Below are 19321 nucleotides of genomic sequence, written 5' to 3' on the forward strand. Positions count from 1 at the left end.
CTGCGCAGGGCTCACAGGCCCATCTGCACCCAACACTCACTGTCATCAATTTCAGGATCTATGTTGGGTAGGACTGTGAAGCGATTTTCAGCAAGACTGCCCTCAAAGTCTACCTGAGGAGATAAGAGGTACTGCTTCTTAGCACCCGGTACCCTCTCTCTGTCCTGTTCCTCAGCTCTCCTTGGGCCCCAATTCTCCCTGCAGTCCTTCTTTAACTCTCACCCTCCAGATACTTCCCTGATTTTCTGCCACCTCCTCTCACCATCCCATTCTTTAACTACCCGACTGACCTCAATAACTCCCATGCTTCCCCATCTTGCACACTGCATTCCCCGTGCTCCAGTCCCTCTCATCTCTCTCCCTGACCTCCCTGGGTGCACTTGCTCTTTCCTTCCACTCACTACTTTCCCAATGAGGCTGGCGATATGGTGCAGGTCATCAGAGAACTCTTGGGCAATGTCCCGAAAGAGCTGGATGGACTGCGGCAGGGAGCGGCAGGCATCCCTCAGGCCCAGGGCACTGTACACAGTCTGTGAGAGAAACACAACAAGGAGGGCAGCCCATATGCAGCTCGGGCTGAGGTGGGGATAGGGACAAACTCAGAAGAACAAAGACCAGCAGAGAAGATCACAGTAACAAAGAGGGAAGATCTCAAAGGCAAAAAGAAACAGTGAGACAGAAAATGGCATCTGTAAAATTAGATGCCAGGCACTGTATTAAACCCTGAAGCCACAAAGACAATTAAGATATGGTCCTGGCCGGGCGCAGTGGCTCACACCTGTAATCCCAACACTTTAGGAGGCCAAGGTGGGAGGATCACCTGAGGTCAGGAGTTTGAGACCAGCCTGGCCAACATGGCAAAACCCCGTCTCCACTACAAATACAAAATCAGCCGGGCATGGTGGCGCATGCCTGTAATCCCAGATACTCAGGAGGCTGAGGCAGGAGAATCACTTGAACCCAGGAGGCAGGGGTTGCAGTGAGTCAAGATTATGCCATTGCACTCCAGCCTGGGCAGCAAGAGTGTAACTCCATCTCAAAATGAATAAAATAATAATAAATTAAAAAATAAAATAGATGGACCAGGTTACAGAAATAAATATATACATATATATGTGTGTATGTGTATATATATAAATATTTATTATTATTATTATTTTTAGATGGAGTTTTGCTCTTGTTGCCCAGGATGGAGTACAATGGCGCAACCTCAGCTCACTGCAACCTCTGCCTCCTGGGTTCAAGCGATTCTCCTACCTCAGCCTCCCAAGTAGCTGGGATTACAGGCATGTGCCACCACACTCAGCTAATTTTTTGTATTTTTTGTAGAGACGGGGGTTACTCCATGTTGGTCAGGCTGGTCTCAAACTCCCGACCTCAGGTGATCCGCCAGCCTTAGCCTCCCAAAGTGCTGGGATTACAGGCATGAGCCACCGCACCTAGCCAGAACTAACTAAAATTACCAAGGAAGTTCAGAGAGTAAGACTAAAACGGAGTAAGATAGTTTGAGATGTCTTTGCAGAGAAAAGGAAATAAGGTGGATCTTAAGGCTATTCAAAAGGCAGGCAGGCAGGCATTGTGTATGAGTGAGAGCACAGGCAAATAAACAGAGGTAGGAATAAGAGCTAATTTTTTTTTTTTTTGAGACAGAGTTTTGCACTCCCAGGCTGGAGTGCAATGGTGCCATCTCAGCTCACTACAACCTCTGCCTTTTGGGTTCAAGCTATTCTCCTGCCTCAACCTCCTAAGTAGCTGGTACTACAGGCGTGCGCCACCATGCCCAGCTAATATTTGTATTTTTAGTAGAGATGGGGTTTCACCATGTTGGCCAGGATGGTCTCAATCTCTTGACCTCGTGATCCACCCGCCTTGGCCTCCCAAAGTGCTAGGATTACAGACATGAGCCACTGCGCCTGGCCAAGAGCTAATATATACTGACTGTTTGCAACATGCCAGGCAATGTTCTAACAATTTACATATGTCAATTTCATTCACTTCTCAAAATGCTCCTATGAGGTAGGTACTAGCATTACCTCCATTTTACAGAGGAGCAATCTGAAACCCAAAGAGATGATGTAATTTTCTCAGGGTCTCACGGTGAATAAATAGAAGAGCTAGGATTTGAACTCAGGTGTCTGGCTTTTGCCCACTGTACCATTCTGAGTAGGGACACAGTGGGTATTCTAAGCAGAGTAATTAATGCAAAGCCTGCTGTGGCTGAAGCAGAGCATAAATTTTAACAAGTGATAAGGGGAGATACAAATAGTCATATGTATCTGCTCATATTTTTAGAAATGGAAATTACTGGCCAGGCATGGTATCTCATGCCTGTAATCCCAGTACTTTGGGAGGCTGAGGCAGGCAGATCACTTAAGGTCAGGAGTTGGAGACCAGTCTGTCCAACATGGTGAAACCCTGTCTCTACTAAAAATATAAAAATTAGCCAGGTATGGTGGCACATGCCTGTCATCCCAGCTACTTGGAAGGCTGAAGCAGGAGAATCACTTGAACCCAAGAAGCAGAGGTTACAGTGAGCCGAGATTGTGCCACTGCACTCCAGCCTGGACAACAGAGACTCCATTTCAAAAAAAAAAAAAAAAGGAAATTACTTTATGTGTCAGGTATATATACTGCAGATAATGAAACCAGGTTTCTCACTGTCATAGAAAGAAGTTACAAATGAGGAAAGGAAGAAACCTAGAGTAAACTCTGTGGCATTTGACTGGAATCAGAGGTGTCAGGATGAACTCATGGGTTATATAGATAGGTACAGGAATACAGATATGTATGCATGGGTATACATACACATATTTCCTAGTTCTGTCTGTGAAGAGGACCTAGAAGAAGTGTCAGATACTTGATTTTTTTGACAGAGTCTTGCTCTGTCACCCAGTCAGGAGAGCGGTGGCACTATCTCAGCTCACAGCAACCTCTGCCTCCCAGGTACAAGCTGTCCTACTGTCTCAGTCTCCTGAGTAGCTAGGACTACAAGCATGCATCACCGCAGCCAGCTAACTTTGGTGATTATTATTATTTTGAGATGATGGAGTCTTGCTCTGTTGCCCAGCTGGAGTGCAGTGGCACAATCTTGGCTCACTGCAACCTCCACCTCCTGGGTTCAAGCGATTCTCCTGCCTCAGCCTCCCAAATAGCTGGGACTACAAGTATGTACCACCACACCCAGCTAATTTTTTGTATTTTTAGTAGAGATGGGGTTTCACCACGTTAGCCAGGATGTTCTCGATTTCCTAACTTCGTGATCTGCCCATCTCAGCCTCCAAAAGTGCTGGGATAACAGGCGTGAGCCACCACTCTCAGCAAAACTTTGGTATTTTTTGTAGAGATGGAGTTTCGCTATGTTATTGAGGCAGGTTTCTAACTCCTGGGCTCAAGCAATCCTCCCACCTCAGCCTCCCAAAGTGCTGGGATTACAGGCATGAGCCACCACACCTGACCCAGCTCATGGTTCTAATACCATTCTCCAAAAAGTAACAAGGCTCCTTGGAGAAACTGATTCCAGGGCTGGTGCAAGGAAAATACAAGATGAGTCTGGAGTAAAAAACTAAAAAAGGAAATGCTCAAAATAAAAATAAAATAAAATAAAGGCTGGGCACAGTGGCTGACACCTGTAATCCCAGCACTTTGGGAGGCCGAGGCAGGCAGATCATAAGGTCAAGAGTTCGAGACCAGCCTGGCCAATATGGTGAAACCCTGTCTCTACTAAAAATACAAAAATTAGCCAGGGGTGGTGGTGGGCACCTGTAGTCCCAGCTACTCGGGAGGCTGAGGCAGGAGAATCAGTTGAACCCAGAAGGTGGAGGTTGCAGTAAGCAGAGAGAACGCTACTGTACTCCAACTCCAGCCTGGTGACAGAGTGAGTGAACCAGCCTGGGCAACATGGTGACCCCTATCTCTATAAAAGGCCAAGCGCCGTGGCTCACACCTGTAATCCCAGTACTTTGGGAAGCCGATGAGGACAACCATGAGGTCAAGAGATTGAGACCATCCTGGGCAACACGGTGAAACTCCTGTCTCTACTAAAGATACAAAAATTAGCTGGGCGTAGTGGTGCGCACCTGTAGTCCCAGCTACTCAGAAGGCTGAAGCAGGAGAATCGCTTGAACCCCAGAGGTGGAGGTTGCGATGAGCCAAGATCGTGCCATTGCCCTCCAGTCTGGGCGACTGAGCGAGACTTTGGTGGCTCAAGCCTGTAATCCCAGCACTTTGGGAGGCCAAGGCAGGCGGATCACCTGAAAGTAGGGGTTCGAGACCAGCCTGACCAATATGGAGAAACCCTATCTCTACTAAAAATACAAAATTACCCAGTGAGGTGGTGCATGCCTGTAATCTCAGCTACTTAGGAGGCTGAGGCAGGAGAATTGCTTGAACCTGGGAGACAGAGGTTGCAGTGAGCCAAGATCACACCAGTATACTCCAGTCTGGGTGACAGAGCAAGACTCTGTCTAAAAAAAAAAAAAGAGGGTAGAATCAAATTGGACAGCATGTCTAGGGTACAGACAATCTGAAACACAGGCTGAGGGGCTTTACCTGGACTTCTGGGATTCAAGAAGAAAGGCCTTACCTTGTAGAGAACCTGCCAGTCGCTGACCTTGGTGTGGGACAACTTCATGCGTTTCAGAATCAGCTACAGACAAGGTTACAGCCACTGTTTTCCCTTCCCTTACTCTAATGACCCTCAAGAAGCCCAACACCCAGTTTCAGCCTTCAACCTCCTTCCCCACCTCCCTGCCCTCCACCTTGGGCTCACAGGAACGTTCCTGATGTGACCCAGGAGTCGATGCAGCATCTGAGCCATGTCCAGATTCTGGGGCAGCAGAAAAAACTGAATGACGTCCAAACGAGAATTGAGTTCCCCCAGGTCATGAGTTGGACGTGTGAACCACAGCCTGGAAGTGAAGATGAGGGTGGGGGTACTAGAAATTACACCTGTTCTCATCATCTTGATCTAAATTTGCCAAAAAGTGTGTTGCAGTCCCTGGGGATTGTGGCAGTATGTATCCACAATGTGCTATGGGAATGTAGTGGCAAGTGCAGTGTCCTACCCATGCAGGTGTGTTTACATGTATCTACTGAAAATTACTAGATGTGACCATAATTGTGTCTACATATCATAGTTTCAGCGGATAAGACCGTGTGTCATTCCATGTGGATATGGAATGAAGCTTGTCAATATTTTAGGAGAGCAGTGTGTTGAGGTATTTGTGTGCCAACACTGCAGCTCGCTCTGTGGCTGAGTAAGAGACGGTGAGTTGGTATGAGTTTGTATGTCTGTATTTAGCTGTGAAAGTGTCTCTGGGTAACAGCAACAGACATTTGTCTTTTCGTATTCTTCCTGTGAAAACATAACTTGTCCCACTAGGAATGATAAGCATTTAATTTATAATAATGGTCAACTCTGCAGAGAAAAAAGGTTTGGGGAGGGATATTTAAGGGGCTTCAACAATAATGTCTTATTCTTTTTTTTTTTTTCAGATGGAGGCTCACTCTGTTGCCAGGCTGGAGTGCAGTGGCATGATCTCAGCTCACTGCAACCACTGCCTCCTGGGTTCAAGCTATTCTCCTGCTTCATCCTCTTGAGTAGCTGGGACTACAGGTGTGTGCCACCATGCCCAGCTAATTTTTATATTTTTAGTAGAAACTGGGTTTCACCATGTTGGCCAGGATTGTCTCGATCTCTTGATCTCTCAAAGTGCTGGGATTACAGGCGTGAGCCACCATGCCCAGCCTAATGTCTTAAATTGGCTGATGGACATAATAGACATTTGTATTATTATTATTTTCTTTGAGATGGAGTCTCACTCTGTTGCCCAGGCTGGAGTGCAGTGGCATGATCTCGGGTTACTGCAACCTCTGCCTCATGGGTTCAAGTGATTCTCCTGCCTCAGCCTCCTGAGTAGCTGGGACTACAGATGCGTGCCACCACACCCAGCTAATTTTTGTATTTTTAGTAGAGATAGGGTTTCACTATGTTGGTCAGGTTTGTCTCGAACTCCTGACTTCAGGTGATCCGCCCACCTCGGCCTCCCAAAGTGCTGGGATTACAGGCATGAGCCACCACACCCAGCCATTTGTTTTTTGTGTTTTTTTTAATAGAAACGAGTCCTTGCTATGTTGCCTAGGGTGTTCTCAAGCTCCTGGCCTCAAGCAGTCCTCCTGCCTTGGCCTCCCAAAGTGCTGGGATTACAAGCATGAGCCACTGTACCTGGCCTAACAGTATTATTATTTACATCTTTTTTTTTTTTTTTTGAGACAGCGTCTGGCTCTGTTGCCCAGGCTAGAGTGCAGTGGCACGATCTTGGCTCAATGCAACCTCTGCCTCCCAGGTTCAAGTGATTCTCGTGTCTTAGCCTTTCGAGTAGCTGAGATTACAGGGGTATGCCACCACGCCTGGCTAATTTTTGTATTTTTAGTAGAGATGAGGTTTCACCATGTTGGCCAGGCTGGTCTTGAACTCTGAACCTCAGGTGATCCATCTGCCCCCGCCTCCCAAAGTGCTGGGATTACAGGCATGAGCCACCACGCTGGGCTAATTATTTACATATTTTTGTGTGTTGGAGATATTTCCTAATAAATTAAAATAAATTCATACACAGAAATAAATGTCATCTATTTTTGTCTAATTCTGTGTTTGTCTAATTCTAGGTATCCCTGTCTCCTTATTGGCTATGAAGAGTGTGAGACTCTGTAAGGACTTGTGAGCCCACAGATTCTTTTCTAGATAGAGCAAGAAACTAAGCTTGCCATTTTATATAAGAGCCTACAGGTGCACACACTAGGGCCTGAAGATTTGCTTCTTACATTGTAGTCTATGGCCAGTTACTTTGGGCTAGAACACGCCAGATCAGAATGAAGCAGAGCATCCAGATGGCTTCAAGGGTAGGTTTCAGGTACCTCTGCTCCTTGGTTATTGAGGGCTCCCGCCAGGGCAGTGTAGGCCAGTCTGTAAATACCCATCCCCACCTTAGAAAGCACATGAGCTGCACTAAACATTTAGGTATCTCTGACTCATGTCCTGCTAGTACTACTGGGAGAGACTAGTTAAGCCAAACTTCCTAATTTTACAACTGCGTAAATGAGGCCCTTAAAAGATAAGTAACTTGCCCAAAGTCATACTGCCAATGAGAACAGCTAAGTCTCAAAATCAGATCTCTAGACTGCTAGGAAAGTGCTCTTTAGAGCATATTGTGACATTCAGTCACATTCTTTGTGCCCTGTCCAGTTTTTAGTTTTTGAACTCCTGGCCTCAAGCAATCCTCCTGCCTCAGCCTCCCAAAGTGCTGGGATTACAGGTGTGAGCCACCACATCTGGCCCTATATTATTATTATTATTTACATCTCTTTGTGCATTAGAGGTATTTCCTAATAAATTAAATTTATATATGTTGTTGGCCGTGAGACCGGCACGTCTGCCGGGGGTCTCTTGACCAGCAAGAGGGTCCTAATACCTGGAAGAGAGAGTGCGCGGAAGAGAAGAGAGATAGAGAAGATGGGTCTGGAGGACTGAAATGAGATATGCTCAGATCAGCGATTTATTCTTTGTGCTCATGTTCTTATATATGATTTTACATACAGTGGCTGACGTCAGTTTTCTTACAGAATCATTATCAGGGGAAAAAACAGAAAGTTACAAGGTAACCAAAGGAGGTTCAAAGTAACCAAGGGAGGGGGCAACATACAAGTTTACCTAAAGTTCACAAAAGGTTCTTATCCTTTTATCCATTGTTACAGAAAATAACGTTAAGACAGGTGGGCAAGCAATAAATCAGGAGGGGAACAATTTTGTAGTGATTCAGTGAATGATCTCAATATTTCTATGGCTACAGGTAAATAGAGTCATAGAACTAGCCCAGAACATTGACTTCAGGAGAAACACAATAATCTGGCATTACTTCAGTCATGCCTTAGAAGCAGTGAACTGAGAGTGACTCTCTGCAAGCTTAACATTTCCCACGTCTTCCTGTAGCCACCTCACTCGACTGCACCCAGTGGAGAGAGACGTGTCTGGGCTCAAACCCCGTCATGGCGGAGACACGGGGGGCCTCTACGCTGGTGGGGGATCCCCACATATATACAGAAATATTAATAAATGAGTAATCTGTCCTTAGTTCATTAGATTATATGATGATTCAATTTATATGATCTCATGCCCTGTCTGATTCCATCTGGGGAATACGCACTCCTCCCCCAACTTAAATCCAGCACTCTTCTCCACTGAGAATTCTCTCCCTCCCATCTGTGGTTGAGATTAGAGATCTGCACCTGAAGCCCTGGAGAATGTGTGGGTAATTAAATTACCCTGCCGATTACCTCGAGATGCTGATTACCTGATTACCCTGCTGATTACCCAGAGATGACCTCAGAGATTATCCTAAATTAACCCCTACAAGATACACATTGCAGGGGGAGGTGAGGTAGGGAAAGAATTGTGCACCTGAGGCTAGCAAAGATTTCCACTCTGAGTATTCAGAGATGATGTTATCAGTGTGTTTGCATTTGTGTATTGTGTTCACACATTGAGTGCTACTATATACAAGACCATGTGTCAAACACTGAGGTAACAGGAATGGTCACTAGACAGAGTTCATAGCTATGGAGGCAAGAAGATTCACTGACTGCTAATTCTAACCTGATGTGAAAGTGCAACTAGAAAAACATAAACAAGCACTATGTGAGCACAAGGAAGGTGCACATCAACTCCTTACAGGTACCTGTAAAAGCCAGAGGGTAACAGTTGGGTTGCACCTTGAAGAGGATGCAAGTTTTTTGTCTTTAGACGGAGTCTCACTCTGTTGCCCAGGCTAGAGTGCAGTGGGGCAATCAGGGCTCACTGCAACCTCCACCTCCTGGGTTCAAGCGATTCTCCTAACTCAGCCTCCTAAGTAGCTGAGACTAGAAGCAAGTGCCACAACACTCAGCTAATTTTTGTACTTGCAGTAGAGACGGAGTTTCACCATGTTGGCCAGGCTTGTCTTGATATCCTGACCTCAAATGATCCGCTGGCCTCAGCCTCCTAAAGTACTGGGACTATAGGCCTGAGCCACCACACCCGGCCTGGATGTAAGATTTCGATTGGTAGAGAACAAGGAAAAGACTTTCCAGAAGGAATAGGATAAACACAGGCATGACATGTTTCCATAAGGGCAATTGGCCCTAAATGACTAGAATATAAGTTAGATCCAGCAGGAAAGGACTTAGAAGGGGTTTGGGAAGGTGAGCCTAGAAATTAAAATTGGAGTAAATGTGACGGACCCTGAACACCACACACTGTTAAAGATGCTAATCTTCATCCTGAAGGTAATGGAAAAGCTTCCTGAGGTTTATGTTATTTTCTTTCTACTTATGCTATTTGAAAAGTGGAGTGACAGCCAGGTGCTGTGGCTCACACCTGTAATCCCAGCACTTTGGGAGGCCAAGGCGGGAAGATTGCCAGAGGTCAGGAGTTCAAGACCAGCTTGACCAACGTGGCAAACCCCGTCTCTACTAAAAATACAAAAATTAGCTGGGCATGGTGGTGGGCGCCTGTAATCCCAACTACTCGGTAGACTGAGGCAGGAGAATGGCTTGAACCCAGGAGGCGGAGTTTGCAGTGAGCCCAGATTTCGCCATTGTACTCCAGCCTGGGCAACAATAAGATTCCATCTCAAAAAAACACCCCCTCCGCAAAAAAATGTGGAGTGACATACTTAGATCTCTGTTTTGGAATGACAGGTTTTTTGTTTGTTTTTTCTTCCTAACTCACATGAACTGGCAGAATGATAGGTATTTTAGAATGAAGGGTGGATTGGAAAAAGAAGAGATTAGGGGCAGAGACACTAATTTTAAGGCAAAGCCAATGCTCCAGGTTAAAAATGATGATGACCAGAATTAGAGCAGTGGAAAGAGACAGAGATAGCTAGGAGAGACATTTTAGGATAGAATCAATAGGCCTCAGTGAATAATTGAATATAAGAGATGAGAGAGAAGCATCAATCCAAGGTTCATGGCTTGAGAAGGTGTACTGCCAGCAATGCCGTTAACCAGCAAAGGGAATGCAGGAAGAGGAACAGATCTGATGGGCATCAGTTTGGATGCTCTGAGTTTGAGCTGCCTGTGAAAACTGCAGGTGGTGATATGCAATTAAAATTCACATATGGAGTTCAAAACTAGAGACACAAATTTGAAGTCATCACAGAAATTTGAAGTATGTTTTCTGTAACTAAAGATAACCATGCTAACATAGCCATGTGTTACATTAGCATTTTTTTTTTTGAGACAGAGTCTCGCTCTACTGCCCAGGCCGTAGTGCAGTGGTGCAATCTCAGCTCACTGCAACCTCCACCTCCTGGGTTCAAGCGATTCTCCTGCATTAGTTTCCCGAGTAGCTGGTATTACAGGCACCTACCACCACACCCAGATAATTTTTGTATTTTAGTAGAGACGGGGCTTTACCATGTTGGCCAGGCTGGTCTCAAACTCCTGACCTCAAGTGATTCACCCACCTTGGCCTCCCAGAGTGCTGGGATTACAGGTGGAGCTATCATGCCTGGCCTTACATTTTTTGGGTTGTTTTCTGCTGCCTGTATGTGTGCACATCTATATATCATCAATGGGTATATGTGAATCTGTGCTGATAACAAAAAATAACATGAATACCAGCTGCTGCATAAGGCTGTTATAAGGATGAAATGCATTTAGCCAGTGCTTGTGCTCAGTAAAGGGCAGTTGTTTTATTACTACTACCGCCATTAGTAGGCTCTAGTATGTAGTGTGCACATGGAATTCATGCATTAGTCTGTATTATGTGTGGGATACTCACTCACCTGAGCAGCTTCTCTCCCAACTTACAGCGGCATCTGTTGAGGATTCCTGTGAGGGATAAGTCAGGGAGTGAACTTGTTACAAGGCAGGAGCAGGAAATGGAATATATACATGTGTCTAAGCTGAGGCATCCAGGTCAGAGGTGTTGGTTGTTGAGGAGGCTGGCCTGGGAGGGCACGAAGCTGGTGCCTGGCCACAAATGAGTTGGGATTACTGTACGTGGAGATGGAGAAAGGGATGGACACTCACAGGGACACTCAGCCAGAAAAATATACAAAGCAAGTGTAGTTAAAACTCAAGGGCCCTCCCACCCCCCACCCCCCACCCCGCACCCCCCACCCAAAAAAGAAACCAAAAACTCAAGAGCAGCTGGGCGAGGTGGCTCATGCCTGTAATCCCAGCACTTTGGGAGGCCGAGGTGGGCGAATCACCTGAGGTCAGGAGTTCAAGACCAGCCTGACCAACATGGAGAAACCCCATCTCTACTAAAAATACAAAATTAGCCGGGCATGGTAGTGCATGCCTGTAATCCCAGCTGCTTTCAGGGCTGAGGCAGGAGAATCACTTGAACCTGGGAGGCGGAGGTTGCAGTGAGTTGAGATTGCACCACTGCACTCCAGCCTGGGCAACAAAAGCAACACTGTCTCAAAAATAAAAATAAAAGCCAGGCACAGTGGGGCACGCCTGTAATCTCAGCACTTTGGGAGGCTGAGGCAGGCGGATCACAAGGTCAGGAATTCGAGACCAGCCTGGCCAACATGGTGAAAACCCTATTTTTGTCTCTACTAAAAATACAAAAATTAGCCGGGTGTAGTGGCACACACCTGTAATCCCAGCTGCTCAGGAGGCTGAGGCAGGAGAATCACTTGAACCCACGAGGAGGAGGCGGCAGTGAGCCAAGATCACATAACTGCACACTCCAGCCTGGGCAACAGAGTGAGACTCCATCTCTAAATAAATAAATAAATAAATGTAATAAAATAGCCGGGCGCGGTGGCTCAAGCCTGTAATCCCAGCACTTTGGGAGGCCGAGGCGGGTGGATCACGAGGTCAAGAGATCGAGACCATCCTGGTCAATATGGTGAAACCCCGTCTCTACTAAAGATACAAAAAAATTAGCTGGGCATGGTGGCGTGTGCCTGTAATCCCAGCTACTCAAGAGTCTGAGGCAGGAAATTGCTTGAACCCAGGAGGCGGAGGTTGCGGTGAGCCGAGATCGCGCCATTGCACTCCAGCCTGGGTAACAAGAGCGAAACTCCGTCTCAAAAAAATAAATAAATAAAATAAAAATAAATAAAAAAAATAAAATAAAATAAATAAAAATTTAAAAAACTCAAGAGCTGGCCAGGCACGGTGGCTCACACCTATAATCCTAGCACTTTGGGAGGCCAAGGCAGGTGGATCACTTGAGCTCAGGAGTTTGAGACCAGCCTGAACAACATGGTGAAACATCATCTCTACTAAATATACAAAAAAATTAGCTGGGCATGGTGGCGTGGGCCTGTATTTCCATTTATTGGGAGGCTGAGGTATCATGAGGCAGGATAATCACTTGAACCCAAGAGGCAGAGGTTTCAGTGAGCCAAAATTGGGCCACTGCACTCCAGCATGGGTGACAGAGCGAGACTCCATCTAAAAAAAAAAAAAAAAATGTAAGAGCCCAATACACATATGTAAAAAACTGGACACAACCTACTGAGATATGAAACCATATGAATATCTGGGGAGATGTCCCTAATATACCCTAAAGCCAGAGACAACTGATACTCTATACAAATCAAATAGGCAGTTATACAGTTAAAAAACTTTCCTGTATACACAAGGCCTCCCAAAGTCCCTCACAGGTAGCAGTCCATTCATATAAACCCAGGGAAGGAACACAGAATTGGTAAAGTAATGACTGACATGCAACAACATTATACAGCCACAAAGTATGGGGAGATGCTCAAGCTCAGGGTGGGTACGAAGAGGATAAGAAAGTTGGATTATGGTGGAAGAAACATCTGACAATGAGAGTGAAGTGGGAAGAGAGGCTGGGACACATCTTTAGAGCCAATTGCTTTTCCGGTAGGTCTCTGTAATGTGAGGGATGGGGCACACCTACCAAAGAGGCTGAGCCCCTCCTTCAGTCCACTGGCCACTTTGTACACTGAGGGGTGAGACTCGCTCTTAAAGATCTGCAGAACACTGTCAAGGAGAGATGGAGGAGTTTGGGGTAACTCGGATTTTTGAAGGAAATGAGAATTGAGGACTGAGAAATAGAGGAGTTTGGGGTAACTTGGATTTTGAAGGAAATGAGGACTGAGGACTGAGAAAATGGAATGGGAACAGGTGGTATCCTCAGGCTGGAGTGCTGTGGTGCAATCTCAGCTCACTGCAACCTCCACCACTTCCTGGGTTCAAGCTATCCTCCTGCCTCAGCCTCCTGAGTGGCTGGGATTACAGGCGCAAACCAACACACTTGCTAATTTTTGTATTTTTAGCACAGATGGGGTTTCACCATATTGGTCAGGCTGGTCTCAAACTCCTGACCTCAGGTAATCCACCCACCTCGGCCTCCCAAAGTGCTGGGATTATAGGTATTATAGGTATGAGCCACCGCGTCCGATGGAGATCACATCTTGATATAAGGTTTGTCCCTTAATTTTCTTTGCCTCAGTTTCTCCTTATAGAAAATAAGCCTAATACCTTTATGCTTTATGCTTTTCTTCCTCTCTTCCCCTCAAAGCCCCCCTTCCCTTTCCTTCAAGGAGAGAGATCTTGATAGCCCCAGGATTAGGGAAACTAGAGCCTCATTAGGATTATTGGGGCATTAAACTTAATCCTTCTCCCTCCCCAGAGACAGCAGCATGCCTCCACCTCTTTACCTGTAAGTGTCTTGATCTATGTTCACCAGATGAGTCCTGAGGACAGAAAACAAGCAGGAAGGTGGCTGGAGTATGAGGGGTCTGAGTTCCTTCCAAAACTCTACCTCCTTTGTTCCCCTCTCTGAATAGTGCCCAGTCTTCTTCCCAAAGTTCCACACCTCCTTAGGTTCTCCTGGGTGTCCTAGAGCACTTTATCCACTAGGTCACAGCCACATCCACACCCCACTCCCACTTTACTTTTCAGGCCTCCCAATCCCACATTACTTTGGTTGGGGTTGGGGTGAATCACCTACAACACAAATTTCTTAAAGCCCAGGATGGGGACGCTGACGTTATAGTCTTCCAGTTCAACCCCGATTCTTCTTCGACCCAGGAATTTCAGCAGCCCTCCAAGTGCTCGAACCTGGGAGAGGATCAGCAATGGAGTGGGGGTAAATCTTAATCTCCTGGGGGCTGCAGAGCACGAGGGAAAGCTATTCTTTTCTAGGGCTAGGCCAGTACCTCCCAGAACTCAGCCCTAGCACTGGGGTTCTTGTGCCTTTCTCCAACCTGCCACCTCCCAGCCCTTATTCCCCAGCACCAATCTCACTGTGAGGAGGCAGTCAAAGGGAATAATGGAGGAGAGGAAGAGGATTTTCTCAGTGGCAGTCATGGAGTCTGGGATGAAGGAGTAGTTTCCAGAAAGGAGGCGTTGTTTGCTTATCTCCAGACCTATTTGAGGGAGGCAAGCAAAGGGAAAGTTCTTGTAGCTCAATTTTTTCACCCCATTTTAAGAATGAAACAATAGAAGCCAGAGAAATGATTTGACTTGCCCACACTCACATAAGCAGTTAATGGAAAGCTAAAGCAAGAACCAAATTTTCAGACTCTTAGTCTAATTCTCTTCTTATTCTTTTTTTTTTTTTTAATGGAGACGGGGTCTCGCTATGTTGCCCAGGCTGGAGTGCAGTGGCTATTCACAGGCACTATCCCACTACTGATCGGCACGGGAGTTTTGACCTGCTCCATTTCTGACCTGGGCCAGTTCACCCCTCCTTAGGCAACCTGGTGGTCCCCCACTCCCGGGAGGTTACCATATCGATGCCGAACTTAGTGTGGACACCGGATTGGCACAGTGCACTACAGCCCAGAACTCCTGGATTCAAGAGATCCTCCAGTCTCAGCCTCCCAAGTAGCTGGGACTACAGGCATGCGCCACCACACCTGGCTTCTCTTCTTATTCTACATATAATATAAAGATACTTGGCTGAAAGCACAACCTGAGAAAGATAAATGGCTGAGGAAAGTAAGATATCTATCTCGAATTGGGGATTTTGGCCAAAAAGATGGTATTAATAGAGGAACTAATAACACTAACGCCTTAATATCTAATTAGGATAGTACACTCCCTGTTCTTGTTGAAAACCTAGGAAGGTTATGGAAGTGCCTTATGGATCATAAGGGTCACTGAGGCAGTGCCTTTTGGTTTTGTGATAAAAAGGCTTTAACTTAATGGGGAAAATTCCAACAGTAAAATCTGTCCAAATAGAGTTTGAGGGAAAGGATGGAACACGGGAACAGGGAGTTGGGCAAAGCAAAAGGAAGGAAATACCAAAATCCACACTTGGCAAAAATATGATTTCAGGTCTCTTAGGCTCTCTGTGCTCCTGGGAAGCTGTGGGGGAAGCAAAGAAAAGGCTATCATTTTGTACATCTCAGTCCTTCTACCTTTGTCTGACACTCCCTCTCAAACAATTCTAGCCCCTGGAACATTCCATACATGAGTTCTTCCCCATTTTCCCTCTCTCCTTTACCAAGTACTTACCAAGCTTTCCCAGAAACCGAGTCATATTCTCATCCTGTTTGGCACTCGTAACAACAGATTGGGGATTGATCTCGTCCAGAACTTGGAAGAATAGAGACCAAATGAGTTAAAGGATCTGTCTTTGACTAAGAGAAAACCCACAGCCCTCCTCTTCCTACTCCTATCCTCAAAAACATTTCCTCCCTAGGAGTAGGGAGTGCTCTGCATATTGGAAACATAGGTAGAAGTTAGGAAGGAGATTTAGAAAATTAGTAAGAGTGATGGGATGATGGGAGGGAAGAAGGGTGCTCTGGATAGTCACTAGACTGCAAACCCCTGGAGAACAAACATGACTGATTTGCCCAGGACTATATCTGCAGCACCTGAAACATTGTGAATATTTCACAAATACTTCTGGCCGGGCGCAGTGGCTCATGCCTGTAATCCCAACACTGGGAGGCCAGACAGGCAAATCACTGGAGGCCGGGAGCTCAAGACAAGCCTGGTCAATGTGGTGAAACACCATCTCTACTAAAAATATAAAAACTAACCGGGTGTGGCAGCACATGCCTGTAATCCCTGCTACTCAGGAGGCTGAGGCAGAAGAATCACTTGAACCTAGGAGGCAGAGATTGTACCACTGCACTCCAGCCTGATCAACAGAGTGAGACACTGTCTCAAAAAACAAAAAACAAATATTTGTTAAATAATGACATGAATTCCTAAAAACAACAGATGGAGCTTCTGTGAGGCAACTATATATTGAGTCAGTGCTATAGTTTGGATATGATTTGTCCCCACCAAATCTCGTGTTGAAATTTAATCCCCAGTGTGATAGTGTTGGGAGGTAGGGCCTCGCAGGAGGTGTTTGGGTGATGGGAGTAGATTTCTCATGAACAGATTAATCCCCTTCCTGGAGTGTGTTGGTGGGTATGTGTGAGTAGTTTTCACTCTATTAGTTACTGAGAGAGCTGATTGTCAAAAAGAGCCTGGCATCTCCCTCACCCTTGCTTTCTCTCTGACATGGGACCTCTATACACCCTGCCTTCCCTTCTTCCATGAGTTGAAGCAGCCTAAAGCCCTCATCAAATGAAGATGCCCAATTTCGAGCTTTCTGATCATCCAGAATCATAAACCAAATAATTTTTTTTTTTTTTTTGGCTGGGCATGCTGGCTCATGCCTATAATCCCAGCACTTTGGGAGGCCGAGGCGGGTGGATCACCTGAGGTCAGGAGTTCGAGACCAGCCTGACCAACGTGGAGAAACCCCATCTCTACTAAGAATACAAAATTAGCCAGGCAAGGTGGTGCATGCCTGTAATCCTAGCTACTTAGGAGGCTGAGGCAGGAGAATTGCTTGAACCTGGGAGGTGGAGGTTTCGGTGAGCTGAGATTGTGCCACTGTACTCCAGCCTGGACAAGGGCGAGACTCCAACTCAAAAAAAAAAGTTTTTTCTTTTTTTAAATTACCCAGCCTCAGGTATTCCTTTACAGCAATACAAAATACACTAGACAGTGAGGTGAATTAATATAAGTGAAACATGGCTGGGTGTGGTGGCTCACGCCTATAATCCCAGCACTTTGGGTGGCTGAGGTGGGTCAATCACAAGGTTAGGAGTTCGAGATCACCCTGGCCAACATGGTGAAACCCTGTCTCTACAACAAACAAAAAAAATTAGCTGGGTGTGGTGGTGTATGCCTGTAATCCCAGCTACTGGGGAGGTTGAGGCAGGAGAATTGCTTGAACCCAGGAGGCAGAGGTTGCAGTGAGCCAAGATGGTGCCACTGCACTCCAGCCTGGGCAACAGAGCGACTCTGTCTTGGAAAACAACAACAACAACAACACACACATATATGTGTACACATATTTGTTTGTGTTTCGTGTGTGTGTATGTGTGTCACACATTTCTAATCCCAAATAGCAGAGGAATTCATGGTTCTGTCCCCACCTCTCTGGAGAAGCTTGAGGCTCTCATGGTCTGGGGCATCTGGCATGAAGTGGATAGTAGAGTCACTAGTGTCATAGTACGCAATGCCCAAGTATCCTGAATTCCACAGCACACACAGATGGATCTGTCCAGCAAGGAAGAAAGGAAACCACTATTTGAACCACTCATGATGTAAGGTTTGCCATGCCTTATGTAATTAAATAATCAAATCTCTGAGATAGGCATCATCGCCCCATTTAGTGACTGTGAAAAAGCCACTCAGGAGGTAAGAGACTCGCCCAGTTGTTTCCAACCCTCTTTTTTTCTTTTTTTTTTTTCGATGGAGTCTTACTCTGTCATCTAGGCTAGAGTACAATGGCGCAATCTCAGCTCACTGCAACCTTTGCCTCCCGGGTTAGAGCGATCCTCCTGCTTCAACCTTACCAGTACCTGGGACTACAGGCACGCGCCACCACACCCAGCTAATTTTTTTGTGTTTTTAGTAGAGACGGGGTTTCACCATGTTGTAACCAGGCTGGTCTGGAACTCCTGAGCTCAGATGCTCCGCCCGCCACGGCCTCCCAAAGCGCTGTGGAATTCGAGCCACGGCCCCCAACCCTCTTTTATTTTAACTTTCCATCCACTCTCCATTCAAGTTCCTACTCCCCTCAGAGACCTCGGCCAGCTCCTCCTCCTCTTCGACTTCCTCTTCCTCGGCCTCCCTGGGGCCCGGCACTGCGGCCGGGCTGGGGAAGCGGGCGGAGGCCTCTCTAGGTCCCCATCCCTGCGGCGTCCTGCTTGGGGTCGCTCCTAAGGAGGCCATGAGCATGGAGGCTCTGCGGATGCAAAAAGTGAGGGCAGTTCAGAAGCAACGCTCCACGGACGCCGGGGTAGGGTGGCGCGCAGAAGGCAATGAACTGAGTATTTCTGCGACAGGGCTGGGGGGCGTGGAGAGCTGTGGACGCGGGTATGGGCACATTTTGAGGGGGTGAATTATCGGGTATTTAACTAAAGCACAGACTGTGGGAAACTCCACATGCCCCATCCTCATTTCTGTCACGCGGAGGTTGTACTTTGGAAAAGGTCTGAGGGGCCTGTGGAGTGAGTCGTGCACGTCTTATATCTCTGCCTGGGCTAACCACGCGCCAGAACCACAGCCTCACGCTCTTATCTCCCTCCTCCCCCAGCTGCCTCCATCGCAGCGTTTTTCCGCCTTTTCGGTCACCTAGGTCGCGACACGCGAGAGAACGCCCCACTGACCAACCGCCTAGAGTCTGCGGGAGGGACGCGCCGGTGCGTGAGCGGGATGCGCGCGCACACGCTCCGCCCTCCTAGCCGTTATTGATTGGAGAGGCCCGGATCCAGCCTAGAAATCCGACAGAGTGAGGAGGAGGGGCGTATACTGCCGTTGCTGAAGAGTCTGGACGCTGATTGGCCTATTTGCATTCGAGGCGGGTCTAGGACGTTCAAACTTCCCGCCCTCTGCCGTTGCTTAGCAGCCGCGCCTCTAACCCTCAGGGTTTCTGGACTTTGATTGGCACAATGGGAAGCCCGCGAGAAGGTCGGATGAGGGGCTGCAGTCCCAGTCCCTGGAAGGGTTCTGGGAGCGTTTCGGGGGTATGAGGAGGCCAACCTTAAAGAGCCAGAGGCGCGCTTTTTTTTCTGCAACAACTCTAAGTTAATATTTGTAACCTCTGAGTTAATATTTATACAGAGCTTAGAAGTGCCTGGCAAACAAAGTAAGATCTACTTGAGCGGTGTTTCAAATAAATAAGAGGAAATAAGCAAGACTCCTGTCTCAGCGCTACCTTGTCTGTTTCCTGGGTGCAGGGTATGACCACCCCCATAATGGCACAACGGGGCTTAATTTATTATTTAAACCCCTCAAGTGGAGGTGGAAGCATTTGAAATACACCAAATTCTGG

General features: G+C 46.8%; 1 protein-coding gene across 5 annotated transcripts in view; it reads right to left on the reverse strand.

The window, feature by feature from the left end:
* The window catches only part of MSH5 (mutS homolog 5), a 22659-nt gene extending 3985 nt beyond the window's left edge, over window positions 1–18674 (reverse strand). For 2 of the 5 annotated variants that reach the window (XM_064361223.1, XM_064361222.1), the window contains exons 1-14: window positions 18622–18661; window positions 18073–18232; window positions 17418–17541; window positions 15490–15570; window positions 15277–15339; window positions 14275–14396; window positions 13979–14088; window positions 13686–13721; window positions 12923–13005; window positions 10821–10866; window positions 4769–4907; window positions 4583–4645; window positions 402–530; window positions 41–113 (exon numbers count right to left, since the gene is read on the reverse strand). In XM_064361223.1, coding sequence (XP_064217293.1) covers window positions 41–113; window positions 402–530; window positions 4583–4645; window positions 4769–4907; window positions 10821–10866; window positions 12923–13005; window positions 13686–13721; window positions 13979–14088; window positions 14275–14396; window positions 15277–15339; window positions 15490–15570; window positions 17418–17541; window positions 18073–18225 — 1222 coding nt within the window. In that variant the 5' untranslated portion in view covers window positions 18226–18232; window positions 18622–18661. Of the gene's footprint in view, window positions 1–40; window positions 114–401; window positions 531–4582; window positions 4646–4768; window positions 4908–10820; window positions 10867–12922; window positions 13006–13685; window positions 13722–13978; window positions 14089–14274; window positions 14397–15276; window positions 15461–15489; window positions 15571–17417; window positions 17542–18072; window positions 18233–18621 lie in introns of those variants that run through there. The other 3 variants (XM_012436695.2, XM_064361226.1, XM_064361224.1) reach the window with 3 other exon arrangements.
* Window positions 18675–19321: the final 647 nt, after the last annotated feature.

Source organism: Aotus nancymaae, unplaced genomic scaffold, assembly GCF_030222135.1.
Source record: "Aotus nancymaae isolate 86718 unplaced genomic scaffold, 86718_ANA_hifiasm-v0.15.2.pri h1tg000040l, whole genome shotgun sequence".
NCBI classification, from domain to species: domain Eukaryota; kingdom Metazoa; phylum Chordata; class Mammalia; order Primates; family Aotidae; genus Aotus; species Aotus nancymaae.